Below are 18,331 nucleotides of genomic sequence, written 5' to 3' on the forward strand. Positions count from 1 at the left end.
GAAAATAGGGGCAGTATCTGGGTGTTATTTCCCCTATGTCATGATTGACTCAGACACACCACATGCTAATGAATGCACTAGGCTGAAATATAGTGTCCCCTCTAGACTGTGATGACAATGGAAACTCCTGTGTCTGTAACATAAAGGGCCCTGTGGTAAGACAAGCACAGCCTTCCGTTTTGTTTTACTCCTGTCTCAAATTTCAGTTCATATTAAAATCAATAATAATTTCTGAAATCTAGAAATCAGTCCTCCTGCCAAAATTTCTGACTAGGAAACATGCATTGGGCTCAGAGATCTGTTAATGGCAGAAGACAAGTAAGGATAACATGCCCTCTTCACACATGGGCCAACCTCACCTTATCCAAAGACTAAACAGGTTTTAACCTCACAAGGCTATAGGACTATTTATTTGCTATTGGCTTGTTTATTTACCTTTTTGAGACTCAGTGTACGCCATAATGATCTTGAACTTGCTGTGTCAGCAAGGCTACCCCTGAGCTCCTGATCTTCTTGCCTGTACTTTCAAGGTTCTAGGATTCCAAGAATTTGTCACCATGTCCTACTCTTGTTTCTCACATCAGCCATGCGGGTACGGCACTCCCTGTCCAGATCCTTGTACCTCTCCTTACCAAAAAGAGAAAATCATTTTAATATAGACCTTGGGCAGTACACATGCCAAAACTGAAACATAATTCCACCCAAACTTCGCAGGAGGAGAAGTTAATTTTGTCCCCTCTATGGGACTATTTTTTCCCACAGTGGATCCAGTTCTAACCTGAGCTTTGTCTTTATTAATGTTGGTGGAACCCAGGGGGCAAAAATAGTGGTAAGGACTTTTCCTTTGCTCTTGTCTCTTGGCTTTGGGTTATTGATGGATTTGGGGCTGAATCTGCCCCCTGTTGCTGTGATCACACAGGGGCTCTAAGCTCCTAGGAGAAAGAAAGGTTGATTTGCATACATTATTGAATGAAGCCAGGGCAGGAGCTGGAGACAGGTACTTGGACTCAGAAACTAAAGCAGAGATCACAGGGGAGCCCTGCTTACTGGCTCTCTGGCTCATGTTTAGCCAGTGTTCTTCAACAGCTCAGACTCACCTGCCCAAGGAGAGTGGGCTTGCCGTGTGCTGACAATTACTGATCAAAGCAATCCACACAGCCAGGTCTATAGGCAATTGTGACCTGGGCAAGTTCTAAACTGACAGTCATTTACATGACATTGCTGGAACCCTGTTGACAGGCAAGATAGTGAAGACAGATGGCCAGCATTGCTACTGCTGTTCCTGCTGCTGATGCTGTCTGGATGTATCCAATAGAATCATTGGGCACAGAAATCAGGGATGGACTTGAGATGAAAGATGTGGGTATCCAACTACTGGGTGGACCCTACCATTCTCCACACTTCTTCTTCATTCTTATCTCTGACTTTCAGTCACGTGGTGGATGAACTTCACTTTAGACACTTTCAGAAGAGAAGTGGAAACCAGTTATTGTTTCTTCTTTCCAGAATTAAAATATTGCACATAATCAATGCTCAGCTATTACAGGTAACATATGCTATCATCAGGATATATTTCTGACTGAGAATCCAGAAGAAGCTTTTTAGTGGACCAACTTCTGGGAAGGAATAAACCAAGGCTGAGTGTTGTCTAGGGTTAGCATTCAGAAAGTGAGAAGCCAGGGCAGCACGATGGGCTCCTTCAGACACAGAACCTTCTTTGGGAATGCCTTGGAACGCTCAGTTGCCCTTTCCCAATCCCCATAGTGTCTACTGAAGATGGCCAGAACAGCAATTGTCTGAGTCCCTCACTTTACATCCACCTCTCCCTGTCACTCTGAGAACTCAGAACTCTCACAAGCACAATGGGGCCCCAGAGAGGTACAACCAGGATCCAGCTCCTGCTGTCAGGATGCTGAACCTGTTCCTTCCTGCTATCACACAGCTACTGTTTGTTTCCTCTTACAACCAACCACAGATTTCAGTGTGAGAGGCTTAGGGACACTATTCCATGTAAAAGCATGGTGCCTGGTGACTGTTCAGTCATGTGTATTCTTAAAGTGGGAGAGCAGGCTGGAGGCCTAGAGGGATGACTTCCGTTAGATGTACTCCATTTTACACTTGATGAAGATGAAGTGGATGCAGAAATAACCCTTTTAAGAGAAAATGTATATATATATATATATATATATATATATATATATATATATGTGTGTGTGTGTGTGTGTGTGTGTGTGTGTGTGTGAAGTGCATGTATGTATTTTTTGTATTTGTACATGCGTGTTTCCATTTGCATTGCTAGTTTAACCATTGAGAGGTAATATTTTTGTAGCATGAACTGTACACTACTCACAGGAAACATAATATGACATTTGTGATCAAACACCACCTGAGAATGACACTTAGAAAGAACATTGCCCTGCAAACATCCACACTGTGCACAGGTTGGTCTGCCTTGCTGGTATAACTCTCAAAATCACCTCTTTTACTAGTCATAGCTACGTTCTCATGACTGTTTTAGCGATTGCAAATGTGTATAATGAGAAGTTCTACTTGAAATACAGAAATATACAAGTGACTTGTGTATCCAAATATTCTCTGGTTATTTCTGACTTGTGTCTACATTGGGGCTATTGGTGAACTGCATAGATTTTCTTTTTAAGGACGGAATAGATGTAGAGTTGAAGGAGAGTGAGGACAAATGATGCTCATGGTGACATTTTAGTGTCAAATTAAAGAAAGATGATGTCAGATCTCACAGGAGAATCACAGGATTTCTAGTGACAAAAGGCCTTTAGGATGGGAGTTTGAAGCTCCTGCCTTTGGATTCCTCAAGTGTGGATCAGCACACAATTAATTCTTCCTTTCTCTTTCTGCAGATATGTCTTATAGAACTGAATACACCACTGAAAATAAGATGTGTTATGTTGTGTCCCCGTGGATTTATTGTCCACAAAATCCCCCACTTCTGATCAGAAGATGAAGGGAAGGCAGAGCCCGTGGAGGCCCTAACCTCCCAGAGATATTTCTCAATAATACTTCAAGCATACGTGGGAATATACACCATGGGTTATGTCCTTGAGTTGTAGATGTAGGGCAGAGTCAGGCAGAAGCTGCATCTTCTATGGCCACAAAGGAGGTCTTGTTTCTAGTGTTTCTACTGACCATTCTCAGTGTCCTTAGGTCCCCATGTTTCACAGAATACCTTGGCCAGCCCAGCACAGAGTCTGTGACTTCAGTGCCTGGAGCTTAGCCAATGCCCTTGCATTTCCCTTTGAGGCCAAATAAAGCAGCTGTGGATGTCAGTACTCCCCATCCTAGACCTAGACTCAGACCCTGTTCCATCTCTGATCCTCCAGTGAGAGGTGTTGGTGACACATCAGTATTGCTTAGACTCTGGCAGCCCGGGCTTTAGAGGAAAGTTTCTTCCTTCTTTTGCACATGGAAGTTTTTGAGCCCAGGATATGAGCAAATCAAAATCCATATCACTGCCTCTGGCCAGCCCAGAATTTTTTGGGAATAGACTTGGCCCAGTCATATCAGGCATTACTCTCCCTGAAGAAAGAGGGGCATCCTAAGGATGCAGTTGGCTTCATTGTTACTTAGCCATATTTCATCCCAAGATTCCACCATGTTTTATTTGTTACAACTGTACAGGGCAAATCAACGTTCTCCTCTGGATTCATTACCTTCCAGAACACTCTTTGGTAGCAGCCACTCTTGCTAGGTCTGGTATGTACTATGATGCAACTGCAGGATCAGGTTGCAGGGGAGAGAGGACTGGACAAGCATTTGACACAGACCTGTGAGAGAGGACTTTTGTAGAGCTGTTAGAGTCAGGACCCACTACGTGGGGAGAGCTCAACTCCTTCCATATCCAGAGTCCTTGTGAAGGTTTCTCACATAGAAGTTGGTCACATAACAGTAGTGGTATCTCCAGAAATCTCCACTCCAGGCCTCAAAATCATGTCAAGTTTACTCCAAGATCCAGGTTTCTTTTAAGTAACATTAACATATATGTTGTAATTTGTGTCTTTTTTAAAGGGGACAGATTAGAATAATTTCTAATATGGTAAAAAACAATGAACCAGTTATATTCTCTCTCTTTTTTTCTGTCTCTCCTTGTCTATCTCTCTTTCAAACACACAAACACACACACACACACACACAGAAACACACAAACACACACACATACACAGGGACACACACAAACACACACACATACACACGAACACACAAAAACACAAACAAACAAACACACAGATACACAGGGACACACACAAACACATACACATACACATGAACACACAAAAACACACACACATACACACGAACACACAAAAACCCACACACACATAGACACACACACACACATAAGCACCCATGCACACACACATAGTCAGGTAAACTATACACTCATACATAGGTACTTGCAAGGGCAGAGACACTAACACAAATAGAGATACATACATTGACACAGAGAAAACACATGTATTGTCACATGCCAATATTTGGGTTCAAGAAAGATACAACATAAACACGGATTCTTATGTACAAAACCCCCAACACACATAGACAGAGACACACACATTCCCAGAGTGGCACCCAGAGACAGTGTAGACACTGACACACAGGTACACACATACATCCTATGTCATTGTGTGTGCACACATAATCTCCCATAACATCTCCATTATCACCTGTCCCTGGTACAAAATAGTCTGTAATGACTTTATGGCCTAAATATGCTGGGTCCTCTGTATACACATAGAAAGCTGGGACCGGAAGCACACACTACTCACTTAGTCCCCAGCTTTGTACATGTGCCAAGTGCCTAACAGTTTGCTTGACTCAGAGGAATGTATTGCAGCTCCCAGCACAGTGGAAGGGACTGTGAGCAGTCCAGGCTCATGAATCCTCAGAGAACAAAGCAGCCCTGCTGATGCCATAATTCACGCATATACATGAATTATGTACAAATATGCATGCTAAACTAGTGACATTTTCCATATACTCACCATTCCTGAGAAATTTTCTTTCAGTTTCCAGAGGACATGTGTTCCAAGTACTTCCTTGCTTCCACCCAAAACCACTGCCACTCAAGTCTTGTAACACCTGGTGTGTGACCCACAGACACATTCTTGTGTCCTTCCAGTTATCCCAGATAGAGTTCCACACATAATATCAATGCTGTGTGACTCAGTGCAATACCACATTGTTCATGTGAGAATGGTAAGAGGAAAAGATTTTCATGCTCAATAATACAGAAGCACCCATATATATAAGTATATATACTTGATTCACTCCCTGTGTTATTTGTTAAGTAGCCCATTGGTACAGATGGTTGACTGGAATATCTAAGACCATCCTCCTGTTTTGACCAATGAAAAAAACCTAGGTATTTGAGGTTTTTCTTTGGGGGGCCCACATAGCTGAGGTGTAAAAGCTATCACCACTGAAAGGATTTCTGCCAGGTTTCCTGTGGGTGAAACACAGTCCGATTTGCTTTTATTCCTTTCACAGCTTCTCAAACAAGCAGTCCCACACCAGGTAAGTACTTTGAAAATAGGGGCAGTGTCTGGGGGTAATTTCCCCTATGTCAAGATTAAAACAGACACATCACATGCTAATGAATGACACTAGGCTAAAACTGTGTCCCCTCTAGACTGTGATGACAATAGAAATTCCTGCATTCTGTAACATAAAGGGTATGGGGTAAGACAAGCACAGCCTTCCCTTTTGTGTTGCTCCTGTCTCAAATTTCAGTTCATCTTAAAATCAATAATAATTTCTGAAATCTAGGAATCTGTCCTGCTGCCACAAGTTCTGGCTAGGAGACATGAATAAGGCTCAGAGATCTGTTAATGGCAGAAGACAATAAGGATAACATGCCCTCTTCACACTTGTGCCAACCTCAGCTTGTCCCAAGACTAAACAGAATTTAACCTCACAAGGCTATAGGACTATTTATTTGCCATTGGCTTGTTTATTTACCTTTTTGAGACTCAGTGTACGCCATAATGATCTTGAACTTGCTGTGTTGGCAAGGCTACCCCTGAGCTCCTGATCTTCTTGCCTGTACTTTACAGGTTCTAGAATTCCAATACTTTGCCACCATGTCCTCCTCTTATTTTTCACATCATGTATGCAGTTACTTCACCCCTAGTCCAGATTCTTGTACCTCTCCTTATCAAAAATAGAAAATCATTTTAATTAAAACCTTGGGCAGTGCACATGGCCAAAACTGAAACACAATTCCACTCAAACTTCCCAGGAGGACAGGATAATTTTGTCCCCTGTATGGGACTATTTTTCCCACAGCGGATTCAGTTCTAAACTGAGCTTTGTCTTTATTAAGGTTGGTCGAACACCGGGGGCACAAATAGCAGTAGAGCCTTTTCCTTTGCTCTTGTGTTTTGGCTTTGGGTTATTGATGGATTTGGGGCTGAATCTGCTTCCTGGCTCTAAGCTCCTTGGAGAAAGAAAGGTTGGTTTGGCTTACATTGTTGAATAAAGCCAGGTCAGGAGCTGGAGACAGGCACGTGGAGGCAGGAACTGAGGCAGAAATCACAGAGGAGCCCTGCATCCTGGCTTTCTGACTCCTGATTAGCCAGTGTTCTTCAACAGCTCAGACTCACCTGCCCAAGGACAGTGGGTTGGCTGTGTGCTGACAATTATTTATCAAAGCAATCCATACAGCCAGGTCTATAGGCAATAGTGACCTGGGCACATCCTAGAATGATAGCCATTTACATGACATAGCTGGAGCCCTGTTGACAGGTGAGATAATGAAGACAGATGGCCAGCATTGCTACTGCTGTTCCTGCTGCTGCTGCTGTCTGGATGTTTCCAATGGAATTGTTGGGCACAGAAATCAGTGAGAAGTCGAGATGAAAGTTGTGTGTAACCAACTGCTGGGTGGACCCTACCATTTTCCACCCTTCTTCTTCATTCTTATCTCTGACTTTCAGTCCTGTGATGGATGAACTTAGCTTTAGACACTTTCAGAAGAGAAGTGGAAACCAGTTATCGTTTCTTCCTTCCAGAATTAAAATACTGCACATAATCAATTCTCAGCTATTACATCTATTACAGGTAACATATGCTATTATCAGGATATGTTCCTGACTGAGAGTCAAGAGGAAACTTTTTGACCGACCCACTTCAGGAAAGGGCCAAACCAAAGCTGGCTGTTGTCTAGGATTAACATTCAGAAAGTGAGAAGCCAGGGCAGCACGATGGGCCCCTTCAGACACAGAACCTTCCTTGGGAATGCCTTGGAAGGCTCAGTTGCCCTTTCCCAATCCCCATAGTGTCTACCAAAAATCTCCATGAACAGCCATTGCTGAGTTCCTCACTTTACATCCACCTCAGCCTGTCACCCTGAGAACTCAGAGTTCCCACAAGCACAAAGGGGTCCCAGAAAAGTACAACCAGGGTCCAGCCCCTGCTGTCAAGATGCCGAACCTGTTCCTTCCTGCTATCACACAGCTACTGTTTGTTTCCTCTTACAACCAACAGAGATTTCAGTTTAAGAGACTTAGGGACACTATTCCATGTAGAAACAGGGTGGCTGGTGACTGCTCACTCATGTGTATTCTTAAACTGGGAGAGCAGGCTGGAGTCCTAAGGGGATTACTTTTGTTAGATGTACTCAGTTATACACTTGACCTTGATGAAGGAGAAGTGGATGCAGAAACACCCCTTGTATGCCTAAATGTGTATGTGTGTGTGTTAAGTACATGTATGTATTTTTTGTATGTGTACATGCATGTTCCCATTTGTATTGCTAGTTGAACCTTTGAGACGTTACACTTTTTTAGCATGAACTGTGTACTAGTCACGGGAAACATAGTATAACATTTGTGATCAAACACCACCTGAGAATGACACTTCGAAAGAACATGGCCTTGCAAACATCCACACTGTGCAAGGGTTGATCTGCCCTGCTGGAATAACTCTTAAAATCACCTCTTTGACTAGTCCTAGCTACTTTCTCATGACTGCTTTAGCGATTGCAAATGTGTATAATGAGAAGTTCTGCTTGAAATATAGGAATATCCAAATGACTTTTGGATTCAAATATTCTCTGGGTATTTCTCACTTGTGTCTACATTGGGGGTGAACTGCATAGTTTTATATTTTTTAAGGATGGAATAGAGGCATAGTTCAAGGAGTGTGAGGACAAAGGATGCTCATGGTGACATTTTAGTGTTAAGTTAAAGAAAGATAAGTGTCAGAACTTACAGGAGAATCACAGCATTTCTAGTGACAAAAGGCCTTTAGCATGGGAGTTTGAAGCTCCTGCTTCTGGATTCCTCAAGGGTGGATCAACACACAATTAATTCTTCCTTTCTCATTCTGCAGATGTATCCTATAGAAATGAACAGATGACTGAAGGTAAGTTGTGTTTTGTGTGTCCCTGTGGCTTTATGGTTCACAAAATTCCCCACTCCTGATCAGAAGATGTAGAGAAGGCAGAGCATGTGGGGGCCCTAAGCTCCCAGGGAAATTTCTCAATAATACTTCAAGCCTACATGGGAATATTTTCATGGGTTATGTCCTTGAGTTGTAGATGTTGGGCAGGGTAAGGCAGGAGCTGCATCTTCAACGGCCACAAAGGAAGTCTTGTTTCTATTGTTTCTACTGACCATTCTCAGTGTTCTTCGGTCCCCATTATTCACACAATACCTTGGCCAGCCCAGCACCAGAGTCTGTGACTTTAGTGCCTGGAGCTTAGCCAATGCCCTTGTCATTTCCCTTTGTTGCCAAATAAAGCACCTAAGGATGTCAGTACTCCCCATCGTAGACTTAGACTCAGACCCTGTTCCATCTCTCTGATTCTCCCAGTGAGAGGTGTTGGTGGCACATCAGTATTGCTTAGAGTCTGGTAGCCCGGGCTTTAGAGGAAAATCTCTTCCTTCTTTTGCACATGGGACTTTTTGATCCCAGGATATGAGCAAATCAAACTGCATATCACTGCCTCAGGCCAGCCCAGAATTTTTTTGGGAAAAGTCTTGGTCCATAAGTCATATCAGGCATTACTCTTCCTGAAGAAAGTGTGGCACCCTAAGGATGCAGTTGCCTTCATTGTAACTCAGCCATATTTCATCCCAAGATCCCACTATGTCTTATTTGTAAAAACTGTACAGTGCAAATCAACTTTCTCCTCTCTATGAATTACCTTCCAGGACACTCTTTGGTAGCAGACACTCTTGCTAGGTCTGGTAGGTACTATGATGCAACTGCAGGATCAGATTACAGGGGAGAGAGGACTGGACAAGCTTTTGACACATGAGTATGAGATAGGACTTTTGGCGAGCTGTTAGTGTCAGGACCCACTATGTGGTGAGTGCTCAACTCCTTCCATATCTAGAGACCTTGTGAAGGTTTCTCAGATAGAAGCTCATCACATGGCACTAGTGTTATCTCCAGAAATCTCCACTCCACGCCTCAGTATCAAGTTTTCTGCGTGATTCAGGGTTCCTTTAAATAACATTAACATATATGTTGAAATTTTTGTCTTTTTCAAAGGGGAGAGTGTTGCTTCTGTCTCTATTCCGCAGAAAGGAGTGACACCATGATGTTCTTCTCAAAGCAGTTTATTCAGGAAACTTTCTTTCTTCATGCAAGCAGCAATCTCTCTTTTCTTCCCTTCATTCTACCCCCAGCCCCCGAACACACTCCCTTATATCCTCCCTCAACTTTGCCTCCTCCGTCCAGACTGCGTAATCTCAGTTCATAGGTCCATGTCACATGGCCTGATCTTGCGTCATGGTGCACCTGGGCAGCTCTCACAATGGACGTGGCTAGTTTCAGGTGTGTGAGGAAGTCCAGTCCTAGTCATGAGATTTAGCTGCAGTCCCGGGCGCCATCTTGGAACTGCCACCACACCTGCTCCCCACATCCTTTGTGACTGTATAGCTCAGAATGACTCCCTACATCTCCCCCTTTTTTCTTTTATAGAAGACCATTTAGATTTCCGGGGAGAAACTGGGCAGAGGAGCAAATGACCGAAAGAGGTGTAGCCATCTCTGTCTTAGGATCGACCTCTCAAACCCCAGCCTTGCCCATCGTAGGGTCACCTTGTCGTCCTCAAGGCCCCCTGTCTTGGGTTGGTCAGGGGCTACAGGAAGTTGCCCGTCATTGAGATGGCTACCTTGGGTCATGTTACCATTCCTCCCAAAAGCCCAGGGACAAAAGGGTAGGGGCCATATGGCTTTACTTTAAGAGATTGTGGAAGTTGAGCCTTTCTCGATATGTGGTAGGCACCTCGTCTTTTTCGCCTGTGAGTCTGGATGCTTCAGCTATTAGGAACCAGACACTGGTTAGCTTTGAAGCTGTGGAGGGCTCTTAGTGAGAATTCCCAAGTGTACAAAAGATGAGGGGGAATCCTCCATCTTCCTCCAAGGGCACAGGAATGATTCCAGGGACCTGAACCACAAGAGCTGAATCTTCATGCTCCCAGGATCAGCAAGTCTCACCAGCCACTCTGGCAGCTGGCACACTCCTGCAGCATCCTGTGGGAAAAACACAAACATGCCCTCTTCCCCATAAAAATACCTGAACAGTCCTGAGAGACACAGCCAGAATACAGCAAATACATAGGCGAATGCCAGCAGCAAACCACTGAACTGAGAATAGGACCCCCATTGAAGGAATCAGAGAAAGAACTGGAAGAGCTTGAAGGGGCTCGAGACCCCTTATGAACAACAATGCCAAGCAACCAGAGCTTCCAGGGACTAAGCCACTACCTAAAGACTATACATGGACTGACCCTGGACTCTGACCTCATAGAAAGCAATGAATATCCTAGTAAGAGCACCAGTGGAAGGGGAAGCCCTGGGTCCTGCTAAGACTGAACCCCCAGTGAACTAGATTGGTGGGGGGAGGGTGGCAATGGGGGGAGGATGGGGAGGGGAACACCCATAAAGAAGGGGAGGGGGAGGGATTAGGAGGATGTTTGCCCGGAAACTGGAAAAGGGAATAACACTCGAAATGTAAATAAGAAATACTCAAGTTAATAAAAAAAATAAATAAATAAAAATACCTGAACAGGATCATGCCAATATGTGGATCTTTCTACTTCACCTAGGCAGAAGTATGCCTAGTTGTAGGGTGCCATAAACACTCAGAGTGTTCCTTGGCATCCAAATTTTAAAATTGAAATAAAAAAGAGTATTATTAAATAATTGTATAGCGTACAGGGATATAACTCCCCCTTTTTACTTATTAAGATATTGTAAAGGTATTATTTATTAAGATAAGTCCTCAAGAATTAACACCATTATGTGATACAGGAAGAAATTGAGGACACTGAGCACTTGTATTTATAATTTGACTTGTACACCAAATTATTGTCTCCAGCATTATTGTTTTAGTGATATAAAAATGAGATTGTTTGACTAATTGTTCCTATGCAAGGCCTATAATCTGCCTGGTAATAAATTTATTGTGGCATTGCCCTTGCTGGAGGGTCCAGGCAATCCAGTTTGAGTTCTTAAATGACCTATAAAGGAACAGTACTTAGGAACAGTACTTAGTCCTCTTAACCATTAAGCCATCTCTCCAGCCCCTCACAAGCTTTATTTACCTAAACATAAACATTAATTAGAAATGCCAAATCCTGTAAATATGGTCCAGATTCAGCCTTAGAAATCCATGAGCCGGCAGGGCGAGGCTGGGAGTTGAGAGTAAGCAAATGGAGTCTTCCTCTTTTAATGAGGGTGTGCTATCAACTCCATTACCATTTTCAAAGAGCTGGGTCTATGGTTTTGCTTAGTTGTCTGAGCCAGAGCACTGAAAGGACACTGAGTTGTCAGATGTTCACACTGAAATCATCACTCACTGATTTCGTGTAGAAAACTTGCCTCTAATAAAGCATTAAGTAATTGTAAAATTTGAGGGTTAGTAGTATCTAAAAAAGGAAAACTTTTTTCTTTTAGTTTTTTTTTTTTTTTCGGAGTTGGGGACCGAACCCAGGGTCTTGCGGTTGCTAGGCAAGTGCTCTACCACTGAGCTAAATCCCCAACCCAGGAAAACTTTTTAATCAATTGTAAACCACAAGCCATACATTGGCTATCAGTATATGAATTGAAAGCTTGATTTTTTAACATTTTACAAACAGTGGCTACAGCACGTAATTTAATAATCTGCGCTGAAGCAGGGGAAACTCAAGAGAAAAAGCAAATGATCCAATCATATATGTAGCCTTTTCATTAGATGAACCACCTATAAATACAGTAAGCGCATTTTCTATGGGTTGCATGCACAAATTTACAGGAAATACAAAAGCATGCAAAGAGTCCAAAACCTCATCAATCCTTCGTAAATCCTGCAACAATCTCTACCTGTTTGATTTTTTCTTAATTACAATTAAGTTTGAGTTAGCCAATGTAACATTGGCAACCTTAACCACAACCTTTAAGTTCTCCTTGTAACACCAGAGCACAACCACAACTTGGGAAAGTCACCAGAGTTCTGAGTACCTGAATGGGCAGGTGTCCTAGGGGCAGTGGAATGAGCATCAAAATACAGACAGCTTCAGGGCAAACATCAACTTTGGAAAGCAAAACTCAACCTCCAACAAACAATCAAGTCTCTAAAATCCAGTCTCCAAGACACCAAGTCTATCCTTCATGTTACAAGGTTTGACTGCCAATTACTATGTATGAACACATGATGGTGAGGTCTCCAATGCCTCAACAAAGAGACATTGCCTTAAAATCTTTTAGAAGCCTGGTTTCTAGGACAAGAGTTCCATAAAAATATTATCCCAATTTAGACCTGTTTCCCTAAATTGGCTCATGCCACATGTTGTCTAGAATGACTACATCCAAATTACCAGTTTTATGTCAACTTTCTGTTACCAATGTTACATTTTAAAAACCATATCCAATAATTTAAAAGCCAATAGTCCATAACCAAGGCATGTAGAGAATATTTAAACATTGACAACCAATCAGAAACAAAATTGAAGTGGCTACACATATCTTTAATATTTAGACCAAGCACCATTTTTACTTTTCTAGCTGTGATTTTAGGAGAAGCACCTTGTCACCTGCTAAGTCTAATAATCAGCTCATGCAGACGCTCACCCCCGGGCAGCTTCTCCAGCTGACCTAGGCTCCTAGCTACAGGTGCAGGGCTCCAAGGGCCGATTGAAACTGCTTTTTATTCATTTGTTCCTTTTTTGAAACGAGTTAAAACCAAATCAAGATGTGAACGACCAGCAGATAAAGTTTTTACCATTTTCTCTTTTGAACATGAAACATAAAACATTTAAGCAACAAGAAACAAAAACCACAGACATAAACTGACAGACATGGACAACTTGGTGCACCAAGGACAGACAATAGACATAGAGGGGAAAAACTAGATGGTGTCCCACCGAAGGGACCCAGATATCCTACCTATGGAACCCAGAACCAGAAATAAGCATTTCTCCAGTAGAAGCCAGCAGAGAGGTAGGATTTCCCCTTTCCCACCACTTCCACGGTGACCATCCACTTGATTGGAGTTGATATGGATGATGGATTGTCTCAATTCCTGGACTAGTCCATCAAAGTGTTGAGACCAAATTCCTGTAAGATACTGAGATATATTACGGGATATCTGGGCAGCACAACTGACATTCACAAATGGTATGGAAGTGACACACAGTACTGAATATTTCCACTCACAACCCAATTGCATTAACTCCATCATAATATCCGCTTGTTCCTGGAGGAAATCGACCCTTTGATACAGCAGCAAAATTCCTGGTTTCAACTTACTATTAATATTACCCTGAACATCTAAAGCTTCTGCAACACCTACAGATAGATTACTTATAGCTGCCGCAGTCTGTACTACGGAGGTAAGGGATATGGCCGCAGCAAGGGCTGCGGTGGCAGAAACTGCTATAACAGTAACAATGGCTGCAGTAATGCAAAAACTCTCCAGATTTCCGGGTGTAAGCTATGTCCCTCTGCCCCACCCGGAGCGTACGGAGGCAGATGAGGCGGCCCTGGGGCCGATAGTTGTACCTTTAGTTTCACTTTCTCTAAGCTGTCGGCAACGCTTTCCAGATCGTCTTCCGACATTTCCGCCTTGCTAGAATTTCCTTCTGTCTCTAATTTTTGAGAATGTTTCTTCCTAACCTGATTTAGTGCCTCATTTCCCATTTGGACTCTGTGCCACACCTTTCCTCATCCCCTATGCAATTTTTCACTAATTTCCACACTGGCAGCACTCCTTTTGGTAAAACCCCCTGCTCCTTGGCAAACCTCAAATCTTTCCCTAATTTTTTCCAACTGGGCATCGTCAAGTTTCCTGTTACAGGAAACTTGTCCCAAAACAGGGAATCTTATAGTCTCAATCCGAGAGCTTTTCGACTTGTCCCAAAACCAGGAACCTGATAGTTCAATCCGAGAGCTTTTTCTCATCCCACTTACCTGGGAACTTACTGGCTAGCCACCCTGACGGCGATAAATTCTGAACGAATGTCCCCATACGGGCCACCACTTATCGCCTCTGTCGTGGAAAGGAGCGACACTAGGATGTTCTTCTCAAAGCAGTTTATTCAGGAACCTTTCTTTCTGCATGCAAGCAGCAATCTCTCTTTTCTTCCCTCCATTCTCCCCCCAGCCCCCAAGCACACTCCCTTATATCCTCCCTCAACTCTGCCTCCTCCATCCAGAATCTATAATCTCAGTTCATAGGTCCACGTCACATGGCCTAATCTTGTGTCATGGTACACCTGCGCAGCTCTCACAATGGACGTGGCTAGTTTCAGGTGTGTGAGGAAGTCAGGTGCCAGTCATGAGACTTAGCTGCAGTCCCCAGCGCCATCTTGGAACTGCCACCACACCCGCTCCCCACATCCTTCATGACTATATAGCTCAGAATGGCTCCCTACAGGAGAGAATAGAATAATTTCCAAATTGGTAAAAAACAATGAACCAGGTATTTTCTCTCTTTCTCTGTCTCTGTCTCTCCCTATCTATCTCTCTTTCAAACCCACACACAGACACACACACACAAACACAAACACACCAACATACACACACAAACACACACACATAAACACAAAAACACACACACAAACACACACACACAAACACATACAAACACACTCACAAACACATACCCAAACACACACATATACACACAAACACACATACACAAACACATTCTTATACACACAAACACACACAAAAACACACAAACACAAACACAACATACACAAACACAGACAACACACACACACACACACACACAGACACACTTACGCATGTAGACACAGTCACTCAGACATAAAGACAAGTGAACCATACACACATACAGAGATAATTGCATGGTCAGCAACACTAACACAAATAGAGATACATATATTGAAACAGAAAAAAACACCTATATTGTCACATGCCAATATTCAGGCTAATGAGAGATACAACATAAACATGCATTGTTATACACAAAACACCCACACTCACACCCACAAAGACACAGAAACACAAACAATCCCAGAATGGCACACAGAGACCATGTGCACACTGACACATAGGTACACACGTACATCCTATGTCATTGTGTGTGCACACATAATCTCCCATAACATCTCCATTAGCACATGTCCCTGATAAAAAACTGTCTGTGATGACTGTAGGGCCTAAATATGCTGGGTCCTCTGTACACACATAGAAAGCTGGGACCGGAAGCACTCACTACTCACTTAGTTCCCAGCTTTGGACATGTGCCAAGAGTCTAACAGGTTGCTTGACTCAAAGGAATGTATTGCACCTCACAGGACAGAGGAAGGGACTGTGAGCAGTCCAGGCTCATGATTCCTGAGAGAACAGAGCAGCCCTGCTGATTATATAATTCATGCATATACATGAATTATGTACAAACATGTATGCTAAACCAGTGACAACATTTTCCATATGCTCACCATTCCAGAGCAATTTTTTCTCAGTTTCCAGAGGAAGAGTGTTCCAAGTACTTCCTTGCTTCTCCCCAAAACCTCTGCCACTCAAGTCTTGTAACACCTGGTGTGTGACCCACAGATAACTTCCTGTGTCCCTCCAGTCATCCCAGATAGAGTTCCTCACATAATATCAATGTTGTGTGACTCAGTGCTATACCACATTGGTCATGAAGAATGGCAAAAGGAAAAGATTTTCATGCTCAATAATACAGAAAGAAGCAGACATATGTATATTTATATAAACTTGATTCACTGCCTGTGGTATTCCTTAAGTAGTCCATCGGTACAGATGGCTGACTGGAATATCTATGACCATCTTCCTGTTTTGACCAATGAAAAAGAAACCTAGGTATTTGAGGTTTTTCTTTGGGGGGCCCACATAGCTGAGGTGTAAAAGCTATCACCACTGAAAGGATTTCTTCCAGGTTTCATGTGGGTGAAACACAGTCTGATTTGCTTTTATTCCTTTCACAGCTTCTCAATCAAGCAGACCCACACCTGGTAAGTACTTTGAAAATAGAGGCAGTATCTGGGGCGTAATTTCCCCTATGTCATGATTAACACAGACCCACCACATGCTAATGAATGACACTAGGCTAAAATGTAGTGTGCCCTCTAGACTGTGATGACAATAGAAAATCCTGCCATCTGTAACATAAATGGTCCTGTGGTAAGACAAGCACAGCCTGCCCTTTTGTGTTGCTCCTGTCTCAAATTTCAGTTCATCTTAAAATTAATAATAATTTCTGAAATCTAGTAATCACTCCTGCTGCCAGAAGTTCTGACTAGGAGACATGAATTGGGCTCAGAGACCTGTGGATGTCAGAAGACAATTGAGAATAACATGCCCTCTTCACACGTGGGCCAACCTCACCTTATCCAAAGACTAAACAGAATTTAACCTCACAAGGTTTTAGGACCATTTATTTGTTATTGGCTTGTTTATTTACCTTTTTGAGACAACAGTGTAGGCCCTAATGACCTTGAACTTGCTCTGTTGGCAAGGCTACCCCTGAGCTCCTGATCTTCTTGCCTGTACTTTCAAGGTTCTAGGATTCCAAGAATATGTCACTATGTCCTGCTCTTGTTTCACACATCAGGCATGCTGGTACTGCACCCCCCCCAAGTCCAGATCATTGTACCTCTCCTTACCAAAAAGAGAAAATCATTTTAATAAAGACCTTGGTCAGTGCTCATGGCCAAAACTGAAACACAATTCCACCCAAACTTCCCAGGAGGAGAGGTTAATTTTGTCCCCTGTATGGGACTATTTTTCACACAGCAGATCCAGTTCTAAACTGAGCTTTGTCTTTATTAAGATTGGTGAAACAACGGGGGCATTATTAGCACTAAGGCCTTTTCCTTTGCACTTGTCTCTTGGCATTGGGTTATTGATGGATTTGGGGCTGAATCTGTTTCCTGTGGCTGTGATCACACACTGGCTCTAAGCTCCTTGGAGAAAGAAAGGTTGATTTGCCTTACATTATTGAATGAAGCCAGGGCAGGAGCTGGAGACAGGCACATGGAGGCAGGAACTGAAGCAGAGATCACAGAGGAGCCCTGCTCCCTGCTTCCTGGCTCATGCTTAGCTAGTGTTCTTCAACAGCTCAGACTCATCTGCCAAGTACAGTGGGCTGGCTGTGTGCTGACAATTACTGATCAAAGCAATCCCCAGAGCCAGGTCTATAGGCAATTGTGACCTGGGCAAGTCCTAGACTGAAAGACATTACATGACATAGTTGGAGCCCTGTTGACAGGGGAGGTAATGAAGCCAGATGGCCAGCATTGCTACTGCTGCTCCTGCTGCTGATGTTATCTAGATGTATCTAATGGAATCGTTGGGCACAGAAATCAAGGAGGGAGTTGAGAGGAAAGATGTGGGTTTCCCCTGCTGGGTGGACCCTTCCATTCTCCACCCTTCTTCTTCATTCTTCTCTCTGCCTTTTACTCATGTGATGGATGAACTTAGCTTTAGAGTCTGTGAGAAGGGCAGTGGAAACCAGTTATTGTTTCTTCCTTCCAGAAATGAAATAATGCACATGATCAAGGCTCAGCTATTGCAGGTTACATATGCTATTATCATGATATGTTCCTGACTGAGAATCCAGAGGAAGCTTTTTGACCAACTGACTTCCAGAAAGGGTCAAACCAAGACTGGCATTTTTCTAGGGGGACCATCCAGAAAGTGACCAGCCAGGGCAGCAAGATGGGCTACTTCAGACGTAGAACCTTCTTTGGGAGCACCTTGGAAGGTTCAGTTGCCCTTTCCCATTCCGCATAGTATCCACTGAAAATCTCCAAGAACAGCAATTGTCTGAGTTCCTCACTTTACATCCACTTCAGCCTATCACTCTGAGAACTCAG

General features: G+C 43.2%; 1 protein-coding gene across 13 annotated transcripts in view; it reads left to right on the plus strand.

Annotated features, from left to right (window-relative positions):
* LOC147996985 (scavenger receptor cysteine-rich domain-containing protein DMBT1-like) overlaps positions 1 to 18,331 on the plus strand; it is a 175,464-nt gene that overhangs the window by 84,246 nt on the left and 72,887 nt on the right. For 7 of the 13 annotated variants that reach the window (XM_087607979.1, XM_087608011.1, XM_087607974.1 and 4 more), the window contains 3 exons: positions 5,521 to 5,547; positions 8,365 to 8,397; positions 16,442 to 16,468. In XM_087607979.1, the coding sequence (XP_087464105.1) occupies positions 5,521 to 5,547; positions 8,365 to 8,397; positions 16,442 to 16,468 (87 nt within the window). The remainder of the gene's footprint in view (positions 1 to 5,520; positions 5,548 to 8,364; positions 8,398 to 16,441; positions 16,469 to 18,331) is intronic. The other 6 variants (XM_087607995.1, XM_087608030.1, XM_087608019.1 and 3 more) reach the window with 1 other exon arrangement.

This window comes from Rattus norvegicus, chromosome 1, assembly GCF_021556685.1.
Source record: "Rattus norvegicus strain SHRSP/BbbUtx chromosome 1, alternate assembly SHRSP_T2T, whole genome shotgun sequence".
Lineage (NCBI taxonomy): Eukaryota > Metazoa > Chordata > Mammalia > Rodentia > Muridae > Rattus > Rattus norvegicus.